This window comes from Zophobas morio, unplaced genomic scaffold (genome assembly GCF_036711695.1).
Source record: "Zophobas morio isolate AGI-343-1 ecotype UQ-CSIRO unplaced genomic scaffold, CSIRO_AGI_Zmor_V1 ptg000009l, whole genome shotgun sequence".
In the NCBI taxonomy this organism is placed as follows: Eukaryota; Metazoa; Arthropoda; class Insecta; order Coleoptera; family Tenebrionidae; genus Zophobas; species Zophobas morio.
Window position 1 is genome coordinate 4512297 of NW_026972114.1, and position 26628 is coordinate 4538924.

The following is a 26628-nucleotide window of genomic DNA, read 5'->3' on the forward strand; positions in this document are numbered from 1 at the left end:
ATTGGATCGTAAGTTTGTTGAGTGGTTTATTTGTTTTAAAATAAATAAACTGTTATTTAAGCAGATGTATTTAAACAACTCTTACTGTAAACATCATACGTTAAAATATTCATGTCAATATATTGAGATTTATATCTATATGTGTTATTTTATTAATCTCTACGTCTACAAAACATTGGTACAGGAAACAGTCATATCACTTACAGAGGATAAAAGCATCAAAGAAATTAAACAGAAAATATCCTAGGGCCAAACTATATCTTCTATTCATTTGATATAATTTGAAACTCTCACATAGACTCCAGGACTGCCGGCACAGCCTAGTCCAAACGATGTTACACCTATAATGTCGTACATGTACTTTATCTCATCACCACGGTGATATATTTGTAAAGGATCACCAGAATCTCCCTATAAAGAAAGTTATTTAATATATACTAACTACAAACAAACGTTATTAGCAAATTTAGGTAGAGAGTCAAATTTACCACATTACAACACTTAAGCGTCAATTTCAAGTTGGTCATTTGCGCTTACGCAACTCACTGCTGCAACTTTAGATAGCATAATATGATAAAATTATTTAATTTTGGTAAGGTGTTGTAAAATGGTATGTTTCTGTCTTCGTCTGAAGCACTATATTTAAGCAGGTATCTTTCCCATACTTAAAATGCTAAGAAGTGCGAGCATTCTTTATCAGTGGAAACACAGTACGTCGGACAAAGACTGTAACCAAATCGTACTAGGTTCTAGTGAAAGTGATGGTGAAACTGAAGAGAGATTACACAGATAGTTAATGCAAATTTTGAACTTGAAATTGCATTATAATTTTTGACACAACTAGGGTGTTAAGCGGTGTCGCAGTGCTGCGTCGCAACCGTGAATTACACAATCGCAAATGGCCAAGTTAAAATCGACCCTAAATTGTGTAAATAAGAAATACTAGGGAACGTCTAATCCAAAGTAGTGGAAAAAATCCAGACAGTATAGAGAAAAAAAGTAAATAACTGATAAATTACCTGACACGTGTCATTGTTGCCCTTCACAGAACCAGTAGCGGCTCGCGACTATTTAAGTCGGTGAGGCTCATCCAAGATGGTTATTGGGGTACCGCCGAATACTATTTAACATATAGGTATTCCTACATTATTATAATTTGTCGCGATCAATTGAGGCTTTTAACAATTAAAGTAACTAATAATAAATTAATTCGGAACTGTTGTTGAAAACTTAATTTTTGTATATTAAATCTATACGTCTATCTTTTAATGTGGCATATTTATTTATAATTTCGTCATAAAAGTCTGGTTTTCTGCTCAATTCATTTACTAAGCATTTTTCTATTGACATTAGTGCGAGTCCAGATAAACGTTCTTGTGACATGGTGCTTCTTAAATAAGTTTTAATACGTTTAAGACAGGAAAAATTTCTTTCTGCAACTACGCTGGTTGCTGGAATTGTTACTATTAAAGATAGCAGTTTATTAACTTCAGGAAAAACGTCTTCGAACTCTTTATTAATAATATTTAAACTACGTTGTATATCACTATTTTGGAATTGATCATCATAATATATATTTGATAATTCATTTAATAAACGATCTTTTTGAAAAATTTTTGGGTATGTTTTCATTAATGAGTTCAGTGCTTCATACGGAAACTCGTTGCGATAATCAATATATTTGGCAGAATCCACAAGAGACAAAAATTCTAATTTATTTAGGTCTGTAAATCGCACGTCTAACTGAAATGTGATACAATCTAAAATTTCATAAAATAAAATGCAGTAAGTTGTAATTAACTCTGCTTCATCAGTTACTTTCCCACGTTTGTTTGGAATACCAGTCCTCAACTTTGCACACTCAAAAATTGTTGTAAAAGTTATCTCGTTCCTCAGTGACTTAATGCGTGAAACAGCCATATTTATCTGAGAAAAACAGTATTTCACATCTAAAACTTTTTTCTGCAGAATTCTGAACAAGGGATCAGTTATTATAAAAATGTTATTATAAATTACAGTGAAAATAGCAAAATCAAAGTCCTCAAAACATTTCAAGAAACCCTGAGCCTTTGTAATAGACTCTATTCCAGAGGACTTGTCATTAACAATCGTTTCAAAAACAACCTTAAGCTTATCCCACTCTTGATGAACCAAGTTAACAACTTTTGAACGTGTGCACCAACGGGTTTCATTAGCCTGCGGTATACTTCTTTTTAAAATGTTATTTAAAGTAAATGTTCTTTTTGGAGATTGATTAAAAAAAGCCGGAATACCTAAAACTGTTGCAAAAAAAATTCTAGCTTTGGAAATTCCATTAGTCCCTTGCTGCAACACTAAATTTAATCTATGGGCCGCACAGTGAGTAAACAAAGCAGAAGGAACCAGAGATTTAATTTTACTTTGGAGACCGTTTAATTCACCCGACATCACACTAGCTCCATCATAACATTAAGCGATTAATTTATTTTCAAAATCAAATGGTTTCAAAACGTTTATTAACAGTTCAAATAAAGCATTGGCCGTCCGGTCAGCACTTGCATCATGGAATCCTAAAAACCGTTCTTTTAATTCGCCATTACAATTAACAAATCGCAGAGTAATTGAACACTGGGACTTTTCAGATATATCTGTAGTATCATCAGCTATTACAGCAAAAAATTTGGAATTATTTATTTCTTTTTTGATAAAATCATTCAAATATTCAAATTAATTCATTCTGAATAGTTTTCGATTGACCGGTAAAAATGTGACTAACTTTTTTCGCATGTTCACTTAATTCCGAGTTACGTTTAATCATGCAGTCAAAAATTTCTCTGAAGTTACCGCGATTAGCCGAATGGGTGGATTCATCATGTCCACGAAATGACAGTTCTTGTTTTCCTAATAGCAAAGTTACATCAATTAGGTAAGTTAGCAGCTGCCGATTTTTCCTAACGTTTTCGTTGTATAAAATTTTATTTATGCTTGCATGTTCTTGCACAGCATCGGATATTGTTGACGTGTTTCGTTCGACGCGCTTAAGGCCCATACAATTTTTAATGTGCTCTTTGGAATCATTATGTAGCTTTGTACTTCGCGAGATGTTTTTTAAATCAAAATAACCAGTGGTATTCCATACATTTTTAACATTACCTAATAATAAACAAGGCCAACAATACAGTCTGTTAGTGCATCTACTACCGCATAACCACTTGTGGCTTTCGTACCATGAAAGCTGAAATGTTCGGCAATAGGTACGTTTTTGAGTTACGTTTTTCTCTGGACAATTAAGTTCGATCTTATGCGTGGGTCGATACTGTAAAATTTCCCGTTTCTCACTTTCACTTCGCCTTGAAAAAGGCGTTTCGAGCAGAGACATAACAATGTCGTGTTGGGGATTCATTTCAAAGTAAACGAATAGTATACACTGGAAAGATCCTACCTTTGATTTAAATGCCTTGACTTTGGACAACCTGTATCTACCTGAGTACACCGTACACCTGTGTAAACCTGTTCGTTCGAAAGTAGCGACCAACACACGCACAGCACCGTAAAATATGCGGGAGAATGCTTTAGAATCTTGCAAAGATGCAACTTGCTCGTGATAATCACGAATGGTTTTAGAACCGACGATGGAGTGGCCGAACATTTCCGAACAAGTTTTATCTTGTTTTTAAGCTCAAAGACGACAGCCTCATTTCAGCATACTAAAACATATCTGCGCGTGCGTCACCAATGTACGCTGCATGCGAAAATAAAGGTAGAACTGAACCGCAAAATTCTGAGCCTCTCGTATCAATAATTTCGAATTTGCGGGACAAAAATCAGTGAAAAATATATATTTTTTTTGTATAATACGTGACTTTATTAATATTACGAAGCTGTATCTGAATTTTGGATACTGATAATTATGATGTCTTGTTGCATAGGTGAGGCTCAGCCTCACTTGCCTCACCTGGCGAGCCGCCTCTGCACAGAACCTGCACAAACCTGGAGATTATCTAGAATTCCTTGTGTCACTCTCCTATGGTTCTGATAATATTGGCTACATGTACTTTGATTAAAAAGATCAAGGACTACTTTGAGTAAATCGTTGCTAGTAGCTCCATTAAAAGATGTGTGGCCCCATCCTGTTGCAATGGCTCTTTTCTTTGTAATTTTTGAGTCTAAATAAAGACATGCTGGTCGCGAGAACGAATTCAGTCTAGCCGCTTTTTTTAATCGTAGCAGTCCAATATCATGGCAATGAGAGTCTACCCTGTATTCAGGATGAGGTATCCGCTCAGCTATCTTTATTTGTTGTCTACGGTACCTATCGGTGAGTCTGGTTATACCAAGTCTTACCCATAGTGCATTCCCTCTGTGAAATGTTAAAAACTGTATATAGGCATCCCAGACAAAATTCCGCAGCCTTATAGCTTGATAATAGATAGATATTTGAAATTTTGTAAACGCCATTGTTCCTAGGTTGAAGGGAGAATCTTAATTTCGCACACCTGAAATATGTTGCATGTATGAAGTCGGTGTCTTGACGCAAATCAATGTTTTTTTTAACTGAAAAGTACTTATTTTTAATGGATTTTAATAGATCATTAAATTACGGTTACAATTATGCACAACACACATATGTGATTTATTAGTTTTAATTGCAAAAATAGAAATGATCTAAATGAAGATATATACCTACCGAATTGTCATAGATTGTCATGGAAACAGATGTGCTAACACAATTAAATAACTACTGTTAATTTTTAACGTCAGCTCAGGTCAGGTCGCCTCAGGACTGCTGGAATAGTTTTTGCTGCTTATCGAAAATTGTTCATTTTTAATTTAAAAAAATATATATGCGTACTTGTACACACCGGCTAATACCGACAATTATAAAATTACGTGCATCGGAGGCAAATGTCAGCAAATACCAAACTTTATGGTGGTATTAGAAACGTTGACCAAATAAAACGTCATCTAAATTCCAAATTTCCCGACAGATCTTCTGTCATAAGTAGAACCTCAACCAAAGGGTGAGAAAGCCCGGAGTCTTGATTTCAAAGTGTGAACCAACATGGATTTATTTATTAGAATAACTTTTAAAACTCATAAATTTGGCCCAAATATGTAAGTAGTAATTAAAAATTTTTTATTTTTTGGAAAAGGACCAGACCTAACTTAAAAAAATAATAACAAGCAAAAAAAGTAATACCATACAGCAAGTGAAGAGGCAACGAAGTTATTTCGGTATGTTACAAAAATGTACGATGCATGCGCAATAAAAGGTTGTAATGGAAACGTACTTAGAAGTACAAAAAGTCAATATCAAATACTTCCCAAGCGTAAGCGAAAGAACTATTGTAATCGAGTCCCTCGACCTACTCTACATTTACGTGTTCTCGACCTTCGTGACCCCTACAATACAAAGAAATAAGTATCCCGTTTCTGTCTGTCTATCGTGATAACCTCTATACATTAAAATAAATATAGATTAGTAATACTAATAACCACCTAAGAAGGTAAATGAGATCATATAAATTTGTTTTGATACCCTATATTTTTTTTCTGTTTCTCTACCACATTTCACTTATTTTTTAATGACACACTAAGTATATATTTTTTAGAGACATTATAGAGCATGCTTTTTTTAATTCACTAATGTATCATACTTTAATCACAGACGCCCCGCTACTGTCCACTGTCTAGCATTCCAACACATTATGTTAGGAAAACACACTTGTTTATACCTGTTTATCAACCCCAACAAAATGATTACCTCATCTCAAAGTTTTGCCGAATAAATCCTATCTAAAATATCCAAAATATGATGAATCTACACTTGTGATTTATCATTCCATTCATATTTTTTAGATTTGTTTCCACGGGTGCCTCAAAAAAAATAGTGAATGCGTGAACTTACTTTAATCTTACATATGCAAAGTATGCTGAGTCTATACTTGTGATTTATCACTGCATTATTATTTTTCAATTTGCTTATACGGGGTGTTTTAAAAAATTAATGAATGCGTGAATTTATTTTAATAATTTATTCAGGAACTGCAAACCGAATGCTTTGAAATCTTGAAGATGTGTTAAAGTTGTCATGTATATTGTAAAACGCTAATCAAAGTGTCTCTAATTATCCCCACCAAGAACGTTATTACATCCCTTCGAAATTTTCTCCAATAAAGTAAGTCCCGGTCAATGATCCCGGCACCTCCAACTTTTCTTGTCCGCTAAATCATGAACAGCTTCCAATTTTTTATTGGTCAAATTATGAACGAGTCACTCCACTTTCTCGAAAATGTGAAAAATACGCACGTTTTTATAGTTATAATAATGATAAAATAAGAATTATATTATTCAGAAGATCTTGTTCGATTGTGGTTTAATTAATATGTGTTTTGAAAAGACAACTCATGGAAATAAAACTAATTTCTACGTGACATTCTTTCGATGTATAAATATAAATACACATTTGAGCTTCAGATTGCTATTACCAAGTGTTGAAGAACAAAGGTTGTTAGAGATGGATTATTTTCATTTCAACATGACGAACCATCAGAATCTGAAAAGGGACTGTCAACAGTCAGTAGCCTAAAATGCACACTTCAGAAACGGGTGGTTTTTAAATTTATTTTTTTAAATCGAAAACAAAACACACGGAAACATAAACTTAAGTGAACTGGTCACTATTAGGCACTAATCTAAACAGGGACAGGTACCCATTGCAGGTAGAAAAGTTTAATAAGACAGAGAAACAATGACGAAGCCTCTGAGGGTGCACACATTCGAAAATGCTGGATATGTTTCATTGTACTTCAGGAGCGAGGGAAGGTCTGTCGAAACAACTTTCGACCAATTTTTTAAAGTAAAAGTTGTGAGATAACTGAAAATAATCTAAACATCCCATCATAATTTGATATGTAAATACAATTTTAGAACCCACGAAAAATTCAAAATTTAGCTTTGAACTCTGATCGTCAATAAAAGTGGAATCTTAGATTGTGTGCTTGTCTTATAGCGACGTTCCAATGCAAAATGGGGAAGCCCAAGTTTGAAAAAGTGCTCCTAAATAAAACCCAAAATATGGAGGACAAAAATCCTCCATCCTAACAAGAAACAAAAAGCTGCGGGTAAGTGCACTTTGGCAGGTTGTGTTGTGAGATTTTATGGCTGCAAAACATACTCATCCTGATTGTGTAAGACTGCTGTATCATCTACTTCTTCGCGGATTACTGACCGGAAGGAAGTGTACTCCATGAGGAGGTAGGTACCCCACGTGAACAAACTTAAAAAGGTGTACGAGACGAATTCGAGCTAAAATCCCTCTGCAAACATTCTGCAATTGACCAAGGAACTTCATCTCGTACCTTTTGTTGGTGATCTTTGATTGAAAGAATTTGTACGTTGTTAAATTATGTCACTCTATCAACCGCAAAGAATTTACGGGATGTTAAATGATGTGTTATTTCATGTGTTCACCGATTATCTCGTGGATTAAAACCCCCACATTCAAACAAACAAGAATTAGACCTGAAACAAATTATTAGTCCTGTAAGGAAATATCAAATCCTTCAAGTTTTTCGAGTCCACCAGGCTATCAAATTAACCGCAACTTTCAAAGTCATTTCTCTCAAAATGGACCAATGTTTAGATTAATGTCAATGCCATAAATGCACGATTTATCAGTCTTCAGAGAGACAATAAGACGTGTGTTATAATGTAATACTTAACTAAATCATTCAGGAATTTCGGTTATAACTCGTTTGAATAAGTAATTTTCCCACATGGTTTATAGCAACAATTTCATGACTGTTAAACTGTATTAGAACCAGGAAAGGTTGAAAATTTTAATATGAACTGTACAAATCAGTGACATTCAGAGTGATACATTAAAACCTAACCAAGTATACTTTCCCACACATTACCATTACCAACCACTTACCAATTAGCCCTTAGCAATTTAAAGAGTGACTGGACGAACACGCATCATCTCCATTCCCATTCAGCATCCCCTAGGTGGGGGTCTCCGGGACGGGGTACGAGACGGTACCGAATGAAGAAACGTTATCTCTCTTGACCCAGCCACCGAAGGGAAAAGATCGGAGTTAGTTACTAATACAGGGTGTTAGGGAATGCTTGCAACAAAATTTGAAGGTAGGCTCCTGAAGAAGAGAACAACAAAAAATCCTAGTAACACTTTTTTCAAAGGTTAATAGTTTTTTCCAAAAAGCGTATCGAAAAATCAGTCCCGACATTTTGAGAACTGCCGACGTTGTCTTTTTTTTCTAAGGTAGTTGTGAAAATTCTGGAACTAAAATGATTATTTCCTTAGAAACGATTAAATCTAATTTGTCAAAAATTGACAAAAATGTCACATTTACGTCAATACAATAAACACCTTTGAGTTTTAAAATGTTTGATTCGGACTTTTAACGAAATAGACGCGGTTCCGACACGCTAATAAGGGTACCAACGCGGTTGTTAACGGAAATTTCAGAAAACACCACAAACGGCCTGTGAAAACTTGCAGTGATACCAGAAAGAAGGGGTTTTGCGTTTTTCCCCTGAAAAAAATCCCGAAGGAAAACACTAGAAAGATTAGGAAAATCTATCTATTCAGCAGTGTGGTAAATGAAATGTTGAAATAGTTCGTCAACTCAAGCGCAATAGCGCTCCCAGTTGATCTAATACTACGGCAAAAAGGGACAACTCATGGCACCCAACCTCGTGATAAAACTTTTCATCCTCCTCACTACCCTTCGACTTGATTAGTACAGACCCCTGTTGTTCGATCTTGAAAAAAGCGACTATGGTTAACTGTTTGATGAACAATTGAAGACATCCACCCAAAATTCGGAGGAGTCTGTAGGACCTAAGTTCCGAGTCCGATCTGATCACTCGCCTAATGTGGTCCATTAATGTAGCAGCGGAACGGTAGGGAATGTAGGACAACTAACTCCGCTTGTTGATCGTTCGTATACCACTCGTTATGAAAATTGCAACAAAATAATTTGCCGCTTGTAGGTAAAAACCCGAACTTGCACAATGTACATGAGGCTCCTGCGCACGAACAAGATCTGCAAACAATCCCGGCGCAAGCCGTCTACGCGAAAGTGAACCGTAGCAAGGAACACTTACTACTGAAATGACAGAAAAACTCATTTTATACGCACTTTCATTTGCCCTTTGTACGATAACTGTCGGGTTTCCTGCCAATTCCCTCATCTTAAACTGTGTTTAGTATCCTCTTTGCAATGGAAGTGATTTCATTATTGATAATAAAAAGGTACCCTTAGAGTACCGAAATCATAGAACGCTTAAGGTATTTTCTTTGTTACTTCTTAATGGTTAACCATATACTAATTGTTCTTGTTTTTAAGAATTTTTTTAATATTAGGAAATAAAAAAAGATCCTAGAAATAGTCTAAGCAGTTGAAATATTCTCAAAAATCAGGTAAAAATTGGTGTTAAACACAGCTTAGCACTCCAACGTCCAACATTATCTTTTTATTTTTCGATTGTCCAGCATCAGTTGTCTTTTCTTAATAAATTTATATTCTACTTTTGCTTTGCGGAAAGACAAATACAAGAAATGTATTGTATAAGTTAAAAACTTTGTTCAAAATCTTCCAACGATTTTAAAATTTAAGCCAGTTTGTTAAATATAATTTTCAACACAAAGAAAAATAACCTTTAATTTTATAATAAACAAACAAAACGAATAAGCGAAAATAAAAAACAAAAAACGCAAAAACAAAACAAGCAAATTAAAGCAGATGTTGGAAGTGAGCACCATTTGCACGAATACAAGCTTCTGCTCTCCTGAGTAATGAGTTACTGACGCTATTTAATTCTTCAGGATCGTTTCGAATCCGTTCTGCGGCCATCATAACTCTTGCTTCTAAATCTTCTAAATTATTAACTGGAGTTCGATAAACAATTGATTTCATATAACCCCATAAGTAGTAATCACAACTGTTAAGATCGGGAGAACGGGGTGGCCAAGCGATGGGTCCACCTCTTCCAATCCATCTCTCACATACTAGCTGACGGGTCTTCTTCAACACGATTGATAATGTGCTCTTCAATGTTGACCATATCTGGATCTCGACCTCGTCCGATCTCCTGATTTTTAGGTAAAACTGATCCTGTCTCCCGCAACCTATCCACGGCTGAAAAGGTTTCGCGATACGGTTGTCGACGCCCAGGAAAACGTTCAGCATACCGTCTTGCTGCAGCTTTAGCATTGCCTCCACACTCCCCATAAACAAAATGCATGTCTACATATTCTTCTATGCTGTATTCTGGCATTTTTTCTCAATGAGTATTACTGACAATGACAGTTATAAATCTAACAATAATATTTGAAACAATTTGAACAATGTTAGTGTATCTCGGTAACTAAGCAACGATGCTTTTTTTTAACGATTCCCTTGATAGATAGAAAGCAGATTGCCATTCCTAATTCGTTGCTAAGTAACAATAGAAATTTTAATAATGGAACGTATTATTGAAAAATTGGCCTCCATGCAGTTCCAAAACGGTGTGATACCTATTTTTAAGGCGATTTAAAAGAAAAACTATACATTTTTGAAAAAAGTTGTACATAGATTTTAGATTTCTTTTTTTGTAATGCCTTTGCTCTGAAAGTTTGTTGCAAGCATTTCCTAACACCCTGTATACAGTTAAATCCATAAGGTTGTAACCACTCGTTAAATTGTAAGGTTGGCATTACAGCCAATAGTGTTTTTCACATGAACAGATTGGTAACGGCGCATGTGTAAAAATTTGACAATTACGCACGAGAGAGTTTTATTTAAATATCTCACAGTTTGTTATTAAACCATATCATTATATACAGGGTGCCGCATCCAAGTCTGGATATAGAGAATTAACATGCGAATTGGTTTTTATTTTATAATATCTCCCCAGATCACTTTAAAGCTATTATTGAGTGATGGCTTTGTGGAGGTCGAAGAGGGCTATCGGCCAGTATTTTTTTCAAATCGTTGCATCGCGCTCATTCACTGTAAAAAGGTTTTAAAAATTGTATTTTGAAATTCGCGCCCGATCCGAATTGTCGCGAAGTGTTCCGTCGTACTGTCGAAGTTCGGCGATCGCGTATTTTCATTACCCATGCAAAATTCAAATGTCAAAGTGAAATTAGAAATTATTCTCATCAGAAATCAACGAACAAGTCAAACTGAATTATTTTATCCAGTGTGATGATTATTGTAGGACAAATTAAACGGAATAAATGCACAAATTGATCCATTCATTCGTCATAGTGCGCGACCCCGTCAAACGAGCCATCTCGAACTACAATCAGACTGTATCCAAAAAGCCCAAGATGAAGACTTCAAGACTTCGAGCAGCTGGTCTTCCTCAAAACCCCATCAAAGCCCATCGGCAGCATTGCGACATTTTCTGGGAGCCCTCAAGCTAGGAATGTACTCGGGCTGCTTCACTCAGTAATCACTGAACGACTCAAATTGAATTATTTTATCCAATATGACGATTATTGTAGGTCAATTTAAACGAAATAAATGCACAAACTGCACAAAATATTTTATTAGGTTATGTTGCTGGTGCTGATCGAGTCTTTATTACTAAAATCTCATTAAAATGCCATGTTCTACTGCGATTAGATGAAAAAGCGAGGGCCCGCTTTTCTTATTGTGTGATGATAAGATTTACCATCAAAATAGCTGGCGCTTTTGAAGAGGACCTTTTAATGAACCATTTAGATAACTACAAATAACAAAACTTAACAATTGTTGATGAATGAAGTAGGTAATGAAATATTGTACGAATCTGGAGAAATATTGCACTATTTTCAAGAATTGCTCAAAAAGACTGCTCTCAGCAGCTGTACAGTAAGTAAGCCAATCTTCAAAACTCCTACGCGTGTTGATCAGCATTTTAGTTGAAATCTGAAGACAATATTGCTGGATTGCTTGTTTCAGTGCTTCTCTGTTTGTATAGCTGGTATTGTTTGAATACAGATGGTCGTGAAGAAATCTCAAAAGAAAAAATTCCCAGGGATTTAGATCCCGCGAATGCACAGACCAATGGGCCGGTGCAAACTTTCCATTCCAACATTGCGGAAAAATACTGGTTCAAATAAACAACATTTATGCGAACTGTATGGCTGGAGATTTGGTCCTGGATGTAAAAGACCTGCTGCAGATGCCGCACCCTTCGAGTCCCAGGAAGTATTTGCTGAGCTAGCATATTATCCTACTTCTGAGCATTCAATCCGGATTCGATGAAAAAAGGTGCAATGACATGATGTCCTAGAAGCCCCAGTCATACACTGACAATTGCACGCCATTGATAACGAAGGTCATGGACCACGTGAGGGTTGTGTAATGCTCAAATTTGATCGTTCTGACGATTATAACTTCCCTTAAGACCAAATGAACGTCAGTAAAACAAATTTTCCTCAAAAACTCTCCATCAGCCTAGATTCTCTAAAGCGTTCCTTCGTAAAACTCTATATGTGAGAAGTAGTCCCCAGGCTTCAATTTTTTGTCATGATGCTTTTTGAAATTCTTCTATCTCATCTGTTTAAGACCCCTAGAAAACGTCGTGCCCACCTGATTTTATGTAATTTTTATCACCTTTGAAAATAAATGTAACTTTATTTTGCGAAATATTATTTTTGTTGTTGTTAACACAATAAACAAATAAAACAGTAATACAAAAGTTTCTGAATCCCAAAACACATTCGTAATAGAGAAAAATACTTTAAAATGTTGATGAGTCAATGTTCTACATTTCTCTCTCAAAAATTTCCTGTAATGAAGATGCTTCCTGGAGGCAAAAATCCATCGCTGCTTAACGAATGTAAAATCAATTGACTTCCAATCTTTAATGATTCCAAAAAAAAGGGTGAAATTTATCCAAATTACCTACTAATTAAATTAACTGTTGAAGAACATGCAGGCCCCCGCTTTTTCATCTAATCGCAGTAGAACATAACATAACCTAATAAAATATTTTGTGCAGTTTGTGCACTTATTTCGTTTAAATTGACCTACAATAATCGTCATATTGGATAAAATAATTCAATTTGAGTCGTTCAGTGATTACTGAGTGAAGCAGCCCGAGTACATTCCTAGCATGAGGGCTCCCAGAAAATGTCGCAATGCTGCCGATGGGCTTTGATGGGGTTTTGAGGAAGACCAGCTGCTCGAAGTCTTGAAGTCTTCATCTTGGGCTTTTTGGATATGGTGTGATTGTAGTTCGAGATGGCTCGTTTGACGGGGTCGCGCACTATGACGAATGAATGGATCAATTTGTGCATTTATTCCGTTTAATTTGTCCTACAATAATCATCACACTGGATAAAATAATTCAGTTTGACTTGTTCGTTGATTTCTGATGAGAATAATTTCTAATTTCACTTTGACATTTGTATTTTGCATGGGTAATGAAAATACGCGATCGCCGAACTTCGACAGTGCGACGGAACACTTCGCGACAATTCGGATCGGGCGCGAATTTCAAAATACGATTTTTAAAACCTTTTTACAGTGAATGAGCGCGATGCAACGATTTGAAAAAAATACTGGCCGATAGCCCTCTTCGACCTCCACAAAGCCATCACTCAATAATAGCTTTAAAGTGATCTGGGGAGATATTATAAAATAAAAACCAATTCGCATGTTAATTCCCTATATCCAGACTTGGATGCGGCACCTGTAGAAACAAAAACAGTGATTTACAGTTTTCAAAAACAAAACAGTATGTAATAAGCCACATTAGACTCACTGGATCGTATGTTTGTTGAGTGGTTTATTTGTTTTAAAATAAATAAACTATTATTTAAGCAGATTTGTTTAAACAGCTCTAACTGTAAACAACATTTGCTAGAATATTCATGTCAAAATATTGAGATTTATGTCTCTATGTATTGCTTTATTAATATCTACATCTACAGAATATTGGTACAGTATAGTTAGTCATATCACTTAGAAGGACAAAAGCATTAGAAAAATTAACTAGAAAATATCATTCTTGCGGCCAAACGATATCTTCTATCCATTTAATATAATTTGAAATTCTCACATAGACTCCTGGACTGCCGGCACAACCTCGTCCAAACGATGTTACACCTATAATGTCGTACATGCACTTTATCTTATTATCAGTGTGATATATTTGTAAAGGACCACCAGAATCTCCCTATAAAGAAAGTTATTTAATATATACTAACTACAAACAAACGTAATTAGCAAATTTATTAGGTCGAGAACAAAATTTACAACATCAGAACATTTAAGGGTCAAATTCAAGTTGGTCATTTGCGCTTACGCAACCGTAGATCACATAATATGATAAAATTATTTAATTTTGGTAAGGTGTTGTAAAATGGTATGTTTTTTTTTTGTCTGACACACTGTGTTTAACCAGGTATCTTTCCCAAACACAAAATGCCAAGAAGCGCGGGCATTCTTTACAAGTGTAAACATAGTATGTCGGACGAAGACTGTAACCAAATCGTACTAGGTTCTAGTGAAAGTGATGGTGCAAGTAAAGAGAGATTACACAGATAGTTAATGCAAATTTTGTAAAAAAGTACACATAACTGCTTATGGTTTATCTTCAGGTTCTAATACAAAATAATGGGAATATTCAGACGTAAAGAGAAAAAAATAATAACTAACAAATTACCTGACACGTGTCTTTGGTTGCGTCCACAGAACCGGCACACACCTGGAGATTGTCTAGAATACCTTGTGACACTTTCCTATAGTTCTGATAATATGCGCCACATGTACTTTGATCAAAAAGATCAAGGACTACTTTGAGTAAATCGTTGCTAGTAGCTCCATTAAAAGATGTGTGGCCCCATCCTGTTGCAATGGCTCTTTTCTTTGTAATTTTTGAGTCTAAATAAAGACATGCTGGTCTTGAGTACGAATTTAGTTGAGCCTCTTTTTCTAATCGTAGCAGTCCAATGTCATGGTAATAAGAGTTCGGCTTGTATTCAGGATGAGGTATCCGCTCAGATATCTTAATTTCTTGTCTACGGTACGTTGAGTTGAGATTGGTTACACCAAGTCTTACCCACAGCGCATTGCCTCTGCGAAATGTTGAATACTGTATATAGGCATCCTAGATAAAATTCCGCGACCTTATAGCTTGATAATGGCTAGAGATATTGAAATTTTGTAAACGCCATTGTTTTTAGCTTGAAAGGAGAAGCTTAATATTGTACACTGAAAATATGACGCACGTATTGCCATATATTGTCATGGAAACAGATGTGTCAACAAAATTACATAACTACTGTTAATTTTTAACGGCAGGTCATGTGAAGTCAGGTCTACTAGAATAGTTTTTGCTGCATACTTTAATGTTTAATTTTAAAAAACATGTACGTACGTATCATGAAAATTAGGTCGGTAACTAAAGCCGTAATCGATGACCAGTTTGTATCGCAGATATTGCAAAAAAACAATTGTAAATATGATAACTATAAGAACTATGCAAAAATACCTAGGAAAGACCTAAACAATGGTAGGAAGACTAATAAAGACAATTATAAAATTATGGGGTCCAGAATTCCAAATGCATCGGAGGCAAATGTCAACGTAGCGGTACGTAAAATGTGAATATATTTAGATAGAGTGGTATTAATTAGAAACGTTGACCAAGTAAAACGCCATTTAAATTCCAAATTTTTCGACAGATCTTTTGTCATAAGTAGAACCTCAACCAAAGCGTGAGGAAGCCCGGAGTTTTGCTTACAAAGTGTGAACCGACATGGATTTATTTATTAGATCAAATTTTAGAACCCATAAATTTGGCCTAGTTAAAAAATTTGTGTTTTTCGAGAACGGCCTGAAGCCGCTGCTAACTTCAAAAAATAATAACAAGCAAAAAGTAAACTCCAATATCATACAGTAAGTGAGCACGGAACGAAGTTATTTGATTATGTTACAAAAATGTACGATGTATAGGTAATAAAATGCTGCAATTGGAAACGTACTTAGAAGAACAAAAAGTTAGTATTTTTGTGTCTGTGAACACTAGCTTCGTCCAGAAGAAAAGCAACAGTATAGTTTTACAAATTACACGCTCTCTAGTGTGTTTTGTTGTACTGCAGCGCAAAATGGCGGAGTAGGTTTTTTTTTAAGAAATCATGTTTTTGCCAAAGAGCTGTTTACCTACTTACTCAGTTTTGTAGGTTGTCTTTGGATATTTTAAGAGTCTACTTTTCCAACGAGGACACTATATGTGTCGTAATATTGGTAATCTATCGACCGTCACTAGGTAGTCTCAGCAAGCTGTATAACGTATTGTGGTGACTGAATTTAAATTAAAATTTCGCGCTGATAAAAATTAACATCGGCGCGAAATCGTATTTGAATAATTTGAATTTGAAAAAAAATGCAATCAAGAAAATCGTTACACATAGGTAATCATGTGCACGTTTAGTTCTTTTCTGGTAGCTCTAGGGAATTTTAGTGAGAGTGTTGGTAGAAGTTGGCTGGTTTGGTATATAGATGAGTCATTTTGTTCGGTGGCGTCACTTTTTCTTTGTTTGTTGTAAGTGGAACATGCAGTAAGTAAGTAAGGAAGATAGGTTAATTTTAGTTGGTTTGGTAGTTGATAAAAGAGAGTAAGCCTTTGTTTAACGACATTTAATCGAACCGATTGCGATGCCACAGTTTTCCCCAACACGCGTAACTAATTCTTCTCAAGCGGAAATAAGTGAATTTTCGACCGACGCTAACACGTGTGTAATTTTGTTTTATTTTTTGTAAATTCACAATTCATGTTAGGAGTTTAATCGTTAACTATAACTAACACAATTTAACAACTAGGAATTTGTTTAGATAAACACTTGCTAGGAGATTTCATGAAATTCACTTAGTCAGGACTCGTTCTTTGTTTACCAGGTAATAAATTAGGTTTCTAGACGCTTATACTTGAGTGTTACATTATAACGCTTCTTAATTCCTCACACAAGATTGCTAATAGTTCATCTATGGCAGTTAAACCAATCTAACGTTGCCCCACTCGGGGAAAAGGACCGTGAAAGTGGGGTACGGGGGGTTTAACGATTTCTCCTCTTAGGCAGTTATTATCATTATATAATCATCACATCACCGAGATATTTTTCTCGCAACGTGGATAATTACATCACCATGGAGCTTTTCTCGAAACGCCTGATACAGTTTGTGTTGTTTATTCATCATGTGTTTTGGTTGGGATAAGCTAAGGATAGTTCACGATATAAACTCTCAAAGCTAATGGTTTTAAGTAACTAATCACTTGGATCAAGGCATAATTTAACATGAATTCTTTGTTTGAACCGTTGATAAATTGTGGCATAAATTAACATCAGGTGAATTATTTGTTCTGGCAGCGGCCATGTTGAAAGAATATTTTCAAACCGAGCATAATTTTGACGCATCTTTTGTTTGAACGAGGCATTCGTCCGACGCCATTTTGAACCTCCAGATTGCCTCCCATATTTTTTATGTTTGTTTGGGGGAATGTATAACAATGGTCCACAATGCAGCTGAATAACTTCACTTTTAAATAATAAAATAATAAAAATAACTCGAATGGACATAAAATATTGAGTTCATGTAATTTTGTTAGCTTTGCAATTTTTCACCTCATACAATTATTCTCTATCTCACCGTTTTAGCATCAGTAATTTTCTTTGCTGTATAATTTAAATTGAATGTAAATTTTCATCCTCTGCAATTTCTAACCTTCCGTAATGTTTTTCGTCTGCACAAGTTTTACTTCACACCAGATTTTTTTTTTTTGTTTTTATAAATCTTGGCTAGTTTTTTTTTTCTTGTAAATATTCTGATGTCCAATTTTAATCTCAGATAAGAAGTCTTTGCTGTTTAGAACTTCACGAGAGTGTATTTATAATTATAATAATTTATAATTTATAATATAGTGTATTTAAATGTTGTTTATTGCCCTTTTTGAAAGTTTAGCATTTGTTCAGTTGTAGTTTAATATCAGAGTTATAGGAATTGAACATTTAAATGGAATTTAGGTTAAATAACACAGAAACACGTAGAGGAAGCGGAGTGCACTCTGGTGCCGCTGCCGCATACAGTTGTATTTAAATTTTGTTCTCTTGTTGACTGCCATGTTTTTAAATCTGCCGCCACACTTCAGTAATAACTTGTGTGTTTGCAACCAGTTGCTCTAATTCAGATGTTTCTTTGCTTTTATTAAATTTGTGATATTCAAATATTTGTACTGATTCAGAACGTTTAGTTTGATTTCATTCAAAGCTTTTTTTTTTGTAGCTGAGCATTAAGTGGTGTCTTCAACGGACGCAATTTAGTCGCAGCTTTTTTTTTCTTTTTTTTTTGTCATTTTTTTGTTTCCTCCATGTAAGTATTTGGTGTTTTATTTAGTCGTATTTTTCCAGCCTTGGGGTCCACCATTTGCATCTGAACGCATCCCGCCGTTTTTCAAAAACACAATGTAGGGTTCCATTTTGTCAGACGATCACAGTCAAGGCCACGATACACTTACACCGGTATGCTACGTTTTGAACCAAATTAGACAGACTTAGCGCATGTGACGTCACTTCGATGCAGCTCGGCCGTTTCTCATACCTAAGCGAATATAGTGCAGGTCTTATTCTTAGCATTTTCTTTTTTTTTATCTTTTCACAAATACAAATGTCTAAACGGACACTTGACTTTACTTTATGGGGATGTAACCGCACATGTGCACCACCGGAAACAATAAAATTGCCTGTTTGACCACTGTCATCCCCATTCATTCTCTTAAAAGCTGTAATACAAATAACGAATTTGCCCTGCAGAAAATCAGTTTCAATTCAGTGATCATCATGCCTAGTTGTGCCGTATTTAACTGTAATAACTGCAACAGAAAAAAAAAAAAAAAGGGAATAAAATATTTTAAATTCCCTAAAAACCCTCAATTTTTAAAACAATGGGTGAACGCCTGAAAGCGGCAAGATAAAATAAATTTTAAAAATGGTAAATATATATTTTTTATTGCATGACAAATATTTTGGAGTGAAATCATTCGTAATTTTTTTAGCTTGTATTTGTTCAATTCATTTTGAACCAGAATGTTTTGAAGACTTGACAATTAAACAGAAATTAATGGGATTGCCTAAAAATGCTAGAAATCTTAAATCTGACGCAGTTCCAACCTTATATCTCCCAAAAACAAGAAAAACATCATCATCCGATTCTGAGAGGTCACAACGGCTTAAACGAAGAAAAGTTATAAATGATACTGACAATAATTTACCAGAAACGGTGACTATTACTTCTCCCACATCGCCTCAGTCGCTAAAAGAAACTGAATATATCGAGTTTACGGAAAGTATTAGTTTAAAGATGGGCGCACTTGTAGAACATTCGTGTGAAACAGGGTTTGTTTGTTTAAATGTTATAGTAAAAATGACATCCTACTTAATGTTTATTTTAGGAATGAATCAGAAAAACAAGAAATTTTGCATTTAAAGCGAGAAATTAATGAACTCCGTAAAGAAAAGAACGAATTAATACACAAAGTAGAGAAAATGGAAAAAGAGCGTATAAATATGGAAGCAAAACTCACAAAATTTTTGACACCCGGTCAACTGAAGCGTGTTTTGAATCCTGACAACAATTATCTACGATGGTCTGGCGATGACATCGCTTCAGCAATATCCTTGCGGAGTGTGAGCCCAAAGACTTATCGTTATTTAAGAAGCAATGGATATCCTTTACCTGCTCTTTCTACTCTGCGAAAGTGGGCGTCATCATTAACTCTTGATCAAGGTATTTTAGAAGAAGTTATGAATTTAATGAAAACGCAATCGCATCAGTTAAAAGAATCAGAAAAATTATGCATCTTATCATTTGACGAAATGTATTTATCCAATAGAATTGATATAGATAAAACGCAACAAAAAGTGATAGGCCCTCACAAAAGCTGTCAAACTATAATGGCTCGTGGATTAATTAACAACTGGAAGCAACCAATTTTTTATAATTTTGATCAGGCAATGACTCCAGATATTCTCAATAACATTATTGCACGTCTTTATGCTGCTGGTTTTACTGTTGTCGGTATTGTTAGTGACATGGGCACTAGTAACACAAAATTGTGGTCAAAGCTTAATGTTGGATACGACAAAAATTGCTGGTTTCAACATTCCGGTAACGAAAATTTAAAAGTATTTGTTTTTGCCGATGTGCCGCATCTCCTTAAGTTGTTAAGAAATCATTTAATAGATGCAGGATTTTGGATCAATCATATTCTGGTAGATAAAATTTGTTTTGAAAATTTGTTAGGGATTTCAACAACAGAGCTCTCCATAGCTTATAAAATAAGTAGATACCATTTGGATTTAAAAGGTTCAGAAAGACAAAAAGTAAAACCAGCTGCCCAATTATTGTCAGAAACGACGTCAAAAGCGATTCAATTTTGTGGGACACATAAACTGATACCATCAAAGCTTCCTTGGAGAGAGGTTGCAGAATTTGTGCACATCATTAATGACTGGTTTGATCTTTTTAACTCCCGTTCGAAACTAGAACAAAACGATTTAAAAAAAAGTGCTTTCGGAACAAATATTGAAAATCAAAAAAAGCTCCTGCACAAAACAACGGATATGGTACAAAAGATGATTGTAGGGAAACATAAATCTTTAATTCCGTTTCAGAAGGGCATTATTTTATCTAATCACTCTTTGGAGCAATTATTTGATTATTTAAAATCAAATTATGAGCTTGAATACATCCTCACGGCACGACTTAATCAAGATGTATTAGAACATTTTTTTTCTTATATTAGAGGAATGGGCGCATCTAATGATCATCCTCATCCTTTGGATTTTAAATATCGGATAAGATGGTTTATTTTAGGTAAAAATTCTTCCGCAATTTTTACTGAAAACAAAAATACTGAAGAACACGAGGAAAAATGTTTGGTTAAACCTTTAACACAGATAGAAAATCTGATTGATGATGATGTAGCAACCTGCCTAACACAGTCTATGTTGAGTAATTTAACAAATTTAGAGACGCCAATTTCTAGTGAAGAAGATGTGATGCCATATTCATTTACAGAGCCAGATTATTTCGAAGATCAAGAACAAATTGATTCTTGCAATGACAATCAAATAACAGAAAGAATTAAATGTAAAGGCAAAATTCATAATGAAGCTTTGAAATATATAGCGGGATACGTCGCTCATAAATTTAAAAACAAATTTGAAAATCTGGGAAGTCAAGTTATGTGCACATTAAACATAAACGATCAAGTGGGAGACTGGATACAGTTTTTATCTAGAGGTGGTCTTTTGAGTCTTAGTTCTGAATTACTTGAAGCTGCACAAATTATGGATGTTGAATTTGATGAGATGCATGGTTCATTTATATCTAAAGACACAAATATATTTACAACGCTAGCAAACAGGACTCAGTTAAAATTAAAAAATCAATTACCGTATGAAGTACTGTACTGTTTGAGCAGGACACGAACGTATCTTCCGACTACGGGAATTAAATAAAAAAATTAGTTTCCAGAATTTGCGAAATAAAATGAAGAAAAAACTTTCAAAATTTACCAATGGTAAAGACAAATGTCATTAACAATAATAATAATGATTTGTAAGTTTGTAGTACTATGTTTGATATTATAAATTTTTATTTATTTGTTAGAACTTGTTTTATTAGATTTGAAATAAAAAAAATTATAAAATATACATATCTCTTACAATTAGTTTTAATTAAATGACTTATCTCTGTTTTTACTGGCATAAATAGTTGACAAAAAATGAGAATAAGTGCGTAACCACTACAGAGCGCTTGAGTTTCCCGTCCACTTGCATCGAAGTGACGTCACGCTCCCGAAGCCAACATGCGCGTCGGCATACCGGTGTAAGTGTATCGTGGTCAAGGCCAAATTTTTGAATTTTGAATTTCCAACAAACCATTGGATCTGCTGTATCATAGTTTTATTCTATCCGAAACTGTTAATAAACCAAGGAAAATAAAACGAATGCCACGCACATGTTATGATAATATTATAATTTATAAATAATTTAAGTGCTCTAGAAATAGATTGTAGACAAGACATTTATTGACCACCTTGGTATGCTTACACTTATGACCTTATGAGTTATAAATCAACAACACCTAAATCGACCAAAGTCAAGAGGTGTTGTATTAGATACAATCTTCTCCCTGAGGATAAGTTATAGTTTTTTCTTGTTATACAGCGTTTTACCAAGAAGAATGTTTAAACGCGACAACGCAGTTCGAGCACGAATGCAATACAACGTTTTGTCCACAATCACAAGCCCAAATTGAAATTCATCGTGTCGTTTTGTGAAGTTTTGTGTTCACTGTGAAGAATGCCAGTGCGAACACATGCTCTTATATTACTGCTTTAAAACAGTTCTTTGTGCATAAAAGAAACTGGTAATCTTTTGTTTCATTAAATATATTTTTTTTATATTTATGAATTTTATTTTATTTTATCTTTTGAACTGAAAAATTAAGTAACATCTAAGTGTTTTATATAAATTATTCTAATCGTGATTTAATGATCTACCAAAAAGTGTTAAAAAATTATACATTCACCTTCAAGCTGTAAAAACAATGGCGTTTACAGAATTGCAAAACCTCCATCCTTTTTGAAAGTATTATGCAGGGGAGTTTTAACTGGGACACTTGTATTTTATTTCTCATTAGTGTCAAAGTTGATGGGAGAATGAAAAGGGAATACTCTTAATTCATGAGAAATACAGAAATACTCAATGCGAGCTGTGCATCGTAAGTTTGATGAAATAGTCAAGGGTACCTATTTTTACTTTATCACTTTGAGGGAAAATGGTAATTCTGAAACACTGATTTCTAAATCTGGTGCCATTGTTTTTAAATGTCGTTTTTACCACAGTTGAAACTACGTAGTATTAAAACTTCGGTTAATGTCTACTAAACAAATTTTGATACACTTGCTCTGTGTTGCACGCGAAATATACTTACGCATTATGATCAGACAGGCAATGCGCGGCCGTTAATACATATCTTTCGCTTAAAATTGTTCCACCACAAAGCCATTTTATTCCTTCGCCAGGTGAATCGTAGCCTATAGCTGCCTAAAACAAACAATAACAAATTTAAAATTTATCCTCACGTATGTTTCCTTATCTACCAAGAATGAAAAATACTGCACGTGGGTATCTCATATGTTTCGCTAATGATGTTTTCAATGATTTTAGAAATGTTCTAAAAAATTTCTTGAAGGAGAAAAACGTATTAATTTTACCGTGTTCGCAAAAACGAATGCGCTTGAATTAATTTATAAAATTATTATATGTATTTATTTAAAAAAAAACAAACTTTTTTAGTTCGAAATGATGCTAGAAGAAAGCATTAATCAATGTAATAAATGAAAGGAAACTTGAAAGCACGAAACACTCACAGATATAAATATTTGAGTATGGTGTGATTTTCCTTAGTATTTTGTATTAATACGACGTCGATAATTTATGAAACTAACAAAATTCGAAATTTATTACCATATGTGGAAATTCCTTTCTTCCAGCTGCTTCGCCGCCCACAATTAATTTGGTTACCTGGTGTCCACACTCGTTTCTTGTAACTGGTTTGGCATCGTATAGTGCAATGGGAGGTACTGATGTTTTATACACATATAGTCAGGATCACGAAGCAATGCGTACACGTCACGGACTCTGTATGACATCATGCGTCTACCACGTTTATCATACAAATGAATCGGTTTGAAAACTGTCAACAAACATGTCGGCTTGTTATTGTTTTGGTTTGTTCTATTTAGGATTATAGCATGAGAAGACCGTTAGTGTGAAGCAACAGTTAAGAAATAAGCTACACTTGCAGTGTTTCAGCACACAAGGGCATGCTGCAGGCTGCACAGATGCTATGAATTACAAACTCAGGCACAGGAAAGATCATGACTGTAACCCCTTTCACGTGTTCCTAGTCACTGAAGCCTGCCACTCACGTTCCAACGCCGCGGCACAGTTGTGTAGGATATGACGAAATTGAAGTGTTTTTGAACGTCTGTGTATGCGACAAGCAAATCGGTTGGATGTGGATGGTTGGTGAAGAAGTCTGTGTACAGCAGTACAATCGTGTTGTACTGGATGGAAATTTGATCGTGTGGACAGTGTACGTTATACAAACCGTGAAAGCAGGTATAAAAGTCCATTTTCTTCGGACATGTTGCCACCACGATCGCAAATTTTTAACTGCAAGGTTGTAACGTGTGTGTACTGCTGCTTATCAGCAGAATTGTGCAGCAGTTGTATCTAATACAATTGTACCCCGGCGTTGGAACGTGAATGACTGGCTTTAAGAACGTTCATTTTTGCATTGACTGCTGGTAAAAATTGACAATTGGGTGTTAAACACATACTTGCAGGGTGGTACAAGGCTTCATACTGTACTTAAAGCTACCAACGAGAATGTCAACATACGTTTCAAACAGACAGCATTGAATTGTTGTGACAGGCTTCAAGTTAGAGAAATATTCTTACCGTCTTCAATGCCACAATGGCCACGTCACATCTACAGAACAAGTTACTTTATTGACATGGAACAGATACAAAAGTAAACTATAAATAATAATAACTATTGATGTTGCACAACGTCTTCGTCTGACCAGTGATCTGTATATTTGGCCAGTGAAGTGATAGTGTGATTATAAAAGACATCAGCAGAACATGCCGCTAGTACAATCAATTAGGATGGTAATGGAAAATAACCTACATGTTACAGTGGCTGAATGCCCTCTGCAGTATTAGAATCTTCACTGTCATAATCACTAAAACTATAATCTGAATCTTCGTTAATGTCGATTATAAACGGCACAATCTCTTCACGGTCAAATAATCCCACCACTCCCGTATTATTTTATTCATATGGTCAACAGTATTTTTCCACATTGTGGGCGTGACATGTGCTAACGCTTCTTTCCACATTTCCACGGAATTTTGTTTGACCATAACCATCACGCCCAATGTGTTTGGAATAATAATTTGTAGTAATTCCCCAAATATTTTCTATAGGGTTAAACACACAATGATATGGCGGCAAACGCAATACTCTATGGCCATTCTGTTGGCCTAATTCACGGCAACATACGTTTTTGGATGTTTGTTTCTGAAAAACATGATATTTTAAATGAAATGATAGAGAATAGTATATGCATTACTGTGCAACCAAATGATGAAGTTCCGTTTTTAACAGCTATGGATCTGAACTTATGTCATATTGTTAAAGCCGTTCACGAATTTCTGCTTTTTTCCATGAACCATTGGGACATTTGTTTGCAAGGGTACTGTGGTAGCTTGCATTGTCTATAATAATCAGTGACGGTTCTTCAAGATTCATGAGTAACTGAAACTACTTGAGAAAATTCTGTTGATTCATTTCGCCATGATAGTCTGGATTTTTGGTATTAGAAGAAAATACCAGCGCTGCTTTATCAATAAATCCATTGCTTGTACCTACATGTAATACAATATATCTAAAATATAGTGAGAAGAATAAATAACCAACGTGAAACTAACACATTACTAACTTTTCCCTTCTATTTTGAACGTCCTGATACTTTTGACACTATCGTCTTGCCATGGACCTAACTACCGAACCATTTTCAAATATCCATGTTTCATCAAGATCACATGGCAAAGGATTTGGGTTCTGCTGATTGTGCATGTATTCACGTAAGAAGTTTGTTTTTGCATGAATAACATGTAATTCCATAAGACGCTTCCGTACACTTGTTGGAGAATAACGAAACCCAATAGAGAATGTAAAATTCTTCCTAAAGAGCTCAGAGAACCCTCAAATATATGTTTCTTCTTCAAGCAGTCAAGTAATGACGATCGTGTAACATGTAAAATAATCGTTAGTATCTATAAGGCGTGCGCATCAAATTCATACTTTTTTCGACCATTCCATATAAGCATTCTCGAATAGCACACTGCTCCGAAGTGCTAATATCACACACTTGCTTTGTTCGGGGGTCTCTATTTCTTGGGAGAATGTACACCTTCTCCGGTTTTTATTTGTTGTACCACGGAGTTCACTGTTCGCACACACACACCCAGAGTAGCAGCAACCCTCTGTACAATGTGACTGCATTAGTAATTGTAATAAAATACACCTACTTACGTCTTGAACAGCTGTTAGTGGTAAAAGAGGTCCCCCGCTATCGCGTTCTTTAGCAAAATAGTCCACTAAATTAGCGACCATTTGCTTTGCACCTTTGTGCAAGGGCTTCGGCATGGTGGAATGTTTACGTTCAAGCAAGCGACACGTACCACGGTATACGACAGTTAACTTGGAGTTCTAAAAAGAACTGTTATAGTTCTGAAAAGAACTGATACGATTACACGAGCAGAAAAGTAGAAAAACGCTAAAAATCAAACAATAACACAACATAACCAAAGTTGACACCAATGACACTTGTGAAATCGATAAAACTTTAGCATATGTTTCGCTATCAGTTGTACCAATCTAATTTTCCCCAAATTGATCGATTTTGATCCGTATTGCCACGTATTGCGGCGCGTATTTTTGATTTAGTGTTGGTAACGGATCTACGTCATCCATGACGTGTACGCATTGCTTCGTGATC

At 35.1% G+C, this 26628-nt stretch overlaps 1 protein-coding gene and 1 long non-coding RNA gene across 3 annotated transcripts in view; both read right to left on the reverse strand.

The window, feature by feature from the left end:
• Positions 1-274: 274 nt before the first annotated feature.
• The window catches only part of LOC135125772 (serine protease snake-like), a 37189-nt gene continuing 10835 nt past the window's right edge, over positions 275-26628 (reverse strand). Inside the window, exons 4-7 of one of the 2 annotated variants that reach the window (XM_064051453.1) lie at positions 23522-23653; positions 22986-23098; positions 14653-15064; positions 275-726 (exon numbers count right to left, since the gene is read on the reverse strand). In XM_064051453.1, coding sequence (XP_063907523.1) covers positions 697-726; positions 14653-15064; positions 22986-23098; positions 23522-23653 — 687 coding nt within the window. In that variant the 3' untranslated portion in view covers positions 275-696. Of the gene's footprint in view, positions 727-13898; positions 14164-14652; positions 15065-22985; positions 23099-23521; positions 23654-26628 lie in introns of those variants that run through there. The other variant, XM_064051452.1, reaches the window with a different exon arrangement.
• Positions 23661-26627, reverse strand: LOC135125776 (uncharacterized). The gene is made up of 5 exons (XR_010279952.1): positions 26163-26627; positions 25567-26113; positions 25198-25512; positions 24521-25145; positions 23661-23750 (listed from the first exon to the last, which is right to left on the reverse strand). It is a non-coding gene; the product is annotated as an uncharacterized LOC135125776 (long non-coding RNA).